Source organism: Lutra lutra, chromosome 5, assembly GCF_902655055.1.
Source record: "Lutra lutra chromosome 5, mLutLut1.2, whole genome shotgun sequence".
Classification (NCBI taxonomy): Eukaryota; Metazoa; Chordata; class Mammalia; order Carnivora; family Mustelidae; genus Lutra; species Lutra lutra.
Genome location: NC_062282.1, coordinates 51,878,368 through 51,884,367, shown reverse-complemented (window position 1 = coordinate 51,884,367; position 6,000 = coordinate 51,878,368). Strand labels below are relative to the sequence as shown.

The 6,000-nt window shown below is 41.7% G+C and overlaps 1 protein-coding gene across 4 annotated transcripts in view; it reads left to right on the top strand.

Annotated features, from left to right (window-relative positions):
* Positions 1–369: 369 nt before the first annotated feature.
* ATP10B (ATPase phospholipid transporting 10B (putative)) overlaps positions 370–6,000 on the top strand; it is a 100,561-nt gene continuing 94,930 nt past the window's right edge. For 2 of the 4 annotated variants that reach the window (XM_047730954.1, XM_047730956.1), the window contains exon 1: positions 2,706–3,361. In XM_047730954.1, the coding sequence (XP_047586910.1) occupies positions 2,976–3,361 (386 nt within the window). In that variant the 5' untranslated portion in view covers positions 2,706–2,975. Of the gene's footprint in view, positions 659–1,642; positions 1,838–2,705; positions 3,362–6,000 lie in introns of those variants that run through there. The other 2 variants (XM_047730957.1, XM_047730955.1) reach the window with 2 other exon arrangements.

Genomic DNA, 6,000 nt, shown 5'->3' with positions numbered 1-6,000 from the left:
CACTGAAGACCGTGAAGGTGAAGGGACAGCTCAGTGTTAGGAACAAATCACAGATCACATTCTGACCTCTGGGGGTCGTAGCCCACTAGGCTATACCTTTCCTGATAGGCCGAACAAGGTCATCAGCCCCCTCCTCCCATCTTAAATGCTTTCGTGGTACTTACCACTGTGCTAGTTGTGTATTATTTATATGATTATTTGCTTTATGTCTCTCACTCTTGAACATATGGTTTATAGGGATTGAACCTATTTGGTTCACATTGTATCCCAGAATCTACCTTGGATGGATGGGTAAACAAGTGGGTGAGCCAATGTACCACTTATTTTCTTCTGACCATGGCAACTGCCTGTGTCTGTTTTCAGACCATAGCTTGCTATCAGAAATGGCCCTCTCAGTGGACTCATCTTGGCACCGGTGGCAGTGGCGAGTCAGAGATGGCCTCCCCCAGTCTCCATCAGAAGCCACACCTCTGTTGTCCCAAGATAGAAGAAGGCAAAGCTACAACCTGACACAGCAGCGGGTCGTGTTCCCCAACAACAGCATGTGCCACCAAGATTGGGCAGCGGTCTCCAGGAAATACTCTGGCAACAGAATCTGCACGACCAAATATACCTTCCTCACCTTCCTGCCTCAGAATCTCTTTGAGCAGTTTCATAGGTATGCAACCAGTTGGCCAAGTAATATGTGCTTTAACCAAGTATTTGCTAGTATTTCTGAAACAAAGATGCTGCCCTTGGGGCCACCTAGCCTTTAATATCCAAATGCATAAACCTTGAAAAGACTTGTCATTCATTTGCTCATTCATTCATTCAATAAATATTAGATTCTACTCTGTGTTAGGCCATGCATTAGCTGCTAGAGATACATGAGGGGAAGAAAAGAGAGGGATTGTCCTATTTTCTAGTAGAAGAGATAGGCATTAATTTTAAGAATAACATAAATTGATATAAAATTAGAACTTAGAGAGATACTTCCAAAGAGAGGTATATGGTGATCTTAGAGTGAATAGGAGGGAGATCTGGCCTAGTTAAGAAAGTCAGGAAAGACTTCCAGGAGGAAGTGACAATTGAATTGAAGTAACCTGAAAGAAGAGAATGCATTAACTGGATAAAAACAGAAGTCAGGAAGGGAGCCAGGGGAATGTTCCTGCCAACAGAACTTCATAGTGGCAAGAAGGAGCAAAATGCACTTGGAAGACTTAAAAATGTAAGCCATACTTTCAAGATAATATATGCAAGATCATCTTTTATTTATAAAGCAAAATACATACCAAGCTATCATCCTAAATTTTGTAATTACTATTACAAGCTATCATTTATTGAGCAAGTACCATGACTGAGAACCCTCTATTGTGTATATAACAAATATTATCCTTTGTAATATTTATATGAGCCCTTAAAAGTTGGTAGTACTATCCCCCTTTTATACAAGTTGAAACAAGCTCCAGAGGGTCACACAACTAGTGAACACTTCAAGTTTGAATGTATCTGGATTTGGCTAAAAAGCCCTTACCATAATTCCAGGTGACACTGAAAGAGAGTATCATTTCTGTTGGTAAGGGCCAACAGTAGGGAAGAAGGAATGAGGAGAGTATATTTTCCTCTCCGTGGTTTTCCCTCACACTTTGCTTGCTCCTTCCAGATGGGCTAACCTCTACTTCCTGTTCCTGGTGATTCTGAACTGGATACCCTCCATGGAAGTTTTCCACAGAGAAATCACCATGTTACCATTGGCCATTGTGCTGTTTATCATCATGGTCAAGGATGGCATGGAGGACTTCAAGAGACATCGTTTTGACAGAGAGATCAACTGCTCCAACATCTGGATATATGAAAGGTAAGAGAAATCATTCTTCTGTTTGCTTTCTTGCAAATAGGTTATACATATTCACCAGCCTTTTCAAAGGATTGGTCTCTCTTCTCACATTTTATTTTCTTAAGTTCACTTAATTCAGTGACTCTCAACCAGGGCAGTTTTTCCCAGGAGGGAACATTTGACAATGCCTGGAGACATTTTTCTCTGCCATATTGTGAAGGAAAATGCCAACGGCATGTAGTGGATAAAGGCAGAAAGACGATGCTAAACATCTTACGCCATGCAGGACAGCTGTCCACAACAAATAATGTCAGTGATATTGAGATTTAGATACCTTAATTTAACAGGCATAAGCACTCAAATTATTAAATACAAGAATGTTATATTATTAATAGTACAGTTGGAAGCTCAAGAATTGATGTCTAAAATTGACTAGATTGGGGCACCTGGGTGGCTCAGTGGGTTAAGCCTCTGTCTTTGGCTCATGTCATGGTATTACAGTCCTGGGATCGAGCCCTGCATTGGGTTCTCTGCTCAGCAGGAAGCCTGCTTCCCCCTTTCTCTCTGCCTACTTGTAATCTCTGTCTGTCAAAGAAATAAATTTTTTTAAAAATCTTTAAAAAAATTTTAAAAAATAAAATTGACTAGATCATCTCAGGAGACCAAGTTTAAAACCAGCTCTTTGGAGAGTAAGTGATAGGCTATGTCTCCCATACAAGAAAATGTATACCATTTTTTTTTATATACCATTTTAAAGCATCTAGGCTTCTTGTTTTTAAAACTTAACCAGGTAGGTTTTAGGACCTAGAGTTGGCACACCTGTTCTTGGCTGCCTGGGTGGAAAAGGAAGATCCCCATGGGTCCTATCGATATTCCAAGAGGCGGAGTCTCAAGAGGTAGAAGGAAGTGGCCTGGCAGGTGCACACCTGTTCTCTGCAAGCTTTCTCCTTGTCATTTCTCACCTGGTGTTTGTAAACCAGCTTTATTTTTAATTTTCCTTTTGAAAGAAGAGAGAGAAATTTCCAGCGGAGAAGGCAAGTAAAAGATGTCAGGGACATGACTCACTGGCAGCTCAACAATGGGACTGATTAGGGAAAAACTCTTTTATGGGGAACTCATGTGCCGTGCTATAAGAATTAAAGAGATGAATTGAGCCGAGATGAGAAAGGAAGGGAAGAAAGGGCGGAAAAGGGAAGAAGACAAGAAACGAGTGGTAGTCTCCAACCTGCCCTTTGAAGGATGGTCCTGCGAAGAGAATCCCAACAGGCATTATTGTGGAAATCAAATTAAGACCAGCAAGTACACTGTGTTGTCCTTCATGCCCAAGAACATCTTTGAACAGCTGCACCGCTTTGCCAATCTCTATTTTCTGGGAATTGTGGTTCTGAATTTTGTCCCTGTGGTCAATGCTTTCCAGCCTGAGGTGAGCATGATACCTATCTGTATCATTCTGGCGGTCACTGCCATCAAGGATGCTTGGGAAGACCTCCGGAGGTACAAATCTGATAAAGTGATCAATAACCAAGAGTGTATCATCTATCGCAGGTAAACCAAAACCCACTGGGGAAGTCTTGTGGGCCTAGCTCTGATATTTCTAAAGCTGCTGCCACTACCGCTACGGTTGATAGAGGAGATAGAATAGAGAGAGAGCGTTATTTTATTTCAGTGAAGCTGTTTAATTCTCCACAGTCAGAATTATGATCTAAAAGCAAAAACCAGATTTAAAAAAAAAAAAAAAAAAAAAAAGAGTCTTGAATCCATTGCTTATTTTTTGTAAGGTTTTATTTATTTATTTATTTATTTGAGAGAGAGAGTGCACAAGCCAGGGGAGGGAGAGGGACAAGCAGACTTTGCACTGAGCATGGAGCCCCAGGCAGGGCTAAGCTTGCAACCCTGAGATCATGACCTGAGCCATAACTAAGAGTCAGACACTTAATAGACTGAGCCACACAGGCACCCCTTGAACCTGCTGTTTATTAAAATTAAGAGGTCTTTATTATGTGGTATTTTCTTTGGTGCTTCAAATGTGTTTAACATTTAAGAATTTTGCATAGGGGCGCCTGGGTGGCTCAGTGGGTTAAGCCGCTGCCTTCGGCTCAGGTCATGATCCCAGGTCCTGGGTTCGAGCCCCACATCGGGCTTTCTGCTCAGCAGGGAGCCTGCTTCCTCCTCTCTCTCTCTGCCTGCCTCTCTGCTTACTTGTGATTTCTCTCTGTCAAATAAATAAATAAAATCTTTAAAATCTTTAGTCTGGTGTTACTATGAGCGCACTGGAGCATATCTGGAGAACTTTAGATGGAACAGGCGTCACTCTTTCAGGAGAGCTGTAGAGCATTTTTTTATTAGATGCACTGGAGACACACACTCTGAATCAAACTGCTCATTAACTACATGACCTTAGGCAGGTGACCCAAACTCTCTGAGCCTCATTTTGTCACCTATAAAATTGAAATCCTTCCTGGGGTGGTCATGAGAATTGCATCATTCGAAAGTGCTTAGCACTATGCCTGATATATAATAAATACTCAATACACAAGCTGTAATTGCTTTATTTTTAGACTATAAAACTCATGTTAGCTCCATCATCAAGGCTTTCCTTAAGATTTCTCTTTGATGTTGTGCCAACAAAAGCAAAAACGGTGAACCACCTGTCTTGCCACATTTTTTTAAAGTTATTTCATACATGCTATTGTTTTACAAAGGTTCCACTGAGGGTTGTTAGGGAAAGGACATGCACTTGGTCAGCCATATCCATATCCTTCTTTAGTGAAAGAGAAAAAGATAAGAGTTGTTGTAGGTCTTAAGTTTATGACTGCACATGTAGCCAACAAAGAAGCAAGGGAGTCAAGTCTGGGCTTGAAGAGCAACTGCCTGCGGAGACTGAAGGCTTTCTGGGCTAGCAGTCTGAAGCCATTGATGACTAAGTCGAGAGCAGGGACGGTCTTGACTTTTTTGGCAGATGAGGAAAACATCCATCTCTCTCAAAGGGCACCATCCCTCTGACTTTATCAACCTCAACTCAGCAGAAGTTCTGCCGTCACTTTGGTCACTCTTAAAATGAGAAGGACTGGCTTCAAGGTGTGCGCTACAGCCTTTTAGTGGCTTCCTTCTCAGGAGGGTTTCTATTCCCCAGGGAAATGGAGGGTGATTGACTTGGAGCTGGCTGATGAAAGGTTTTATAAGAGACCATTGAATACAAGGGACTCATTTCTTCCAGGACACCTCTATGAAAAACTCCACTCCCTCCCTCAGCAGTAGCTGTGCTTCTGGTCTTTTTGCTTGCAGGGCCACAGTTGCATGTCTAAAGAAGTTAATCGGAAGCGTGTGTGTGTGTGTGTGTGTGTGTGTGTGTGTGTGTGTGTGTGTGTGTGTGTGTGTTTTCAGCTAAATCTAATTGTCTTGATTGTTGTTAGCACACTGAACACCTAGAGATGAGATTTAGTCATTCCTCACCTTTGAATAATAAATTATAAAGAGAGGGAAAATAATTGTCAGGTTGCCTTTGTTTGAAGAGACTGTCAACCAGTCTACCCCATCACTTTTTGTTTGCTCCTTTTCTCCTTCGTTGTTTTCCTCAGAGAAGACATACAGGGGTGAGCCAGGAAACTGTTTCTTTAGGGAAGAATGAGTGTGGGCACCTCAATTAACCTGATCCTATTCTCCCTCATCTGCCAGAAATCCTCTGCCCTAAGCCTCCTAGAGTCATGGGCCTGTTCTTGGGGATAATCTCAGTGTTGATCAGACCCTAGACTGACCTGTGCTGGGAGCTGGTCTTACATAGGCCACACTGTTGTTCTGATCTCAAAATAGCTTCCAGGGAACAGTGAAAAACGGAGGCAATAGCAATCCTAGCAAAAAGAGACCTTGGTCCACAGGTTCACTGGCAGTGAGGGGCATAAGAGGTTTTATAATAGCAATATTTCCCAAAATGTATTCAGTGGAATAATAATGACAAAGAGGTAGTCTCTGAGAAAAAAGGCATTCATGATCAAAAAATAATACATTGGCCCTCCTAACCTGTGTTCCACGAGGGAACTGAGAAAAGAGACACCATAAAGAAATCTGTCCATCCTTAACTCCATGTTGTTCCTAACTTACTTAGCTTGGAAATTTTTTCTAACATATATTAACATCTCAATTAGGGGAATTTTACCTTCTTCAATATAACAAAATAATTGACTACA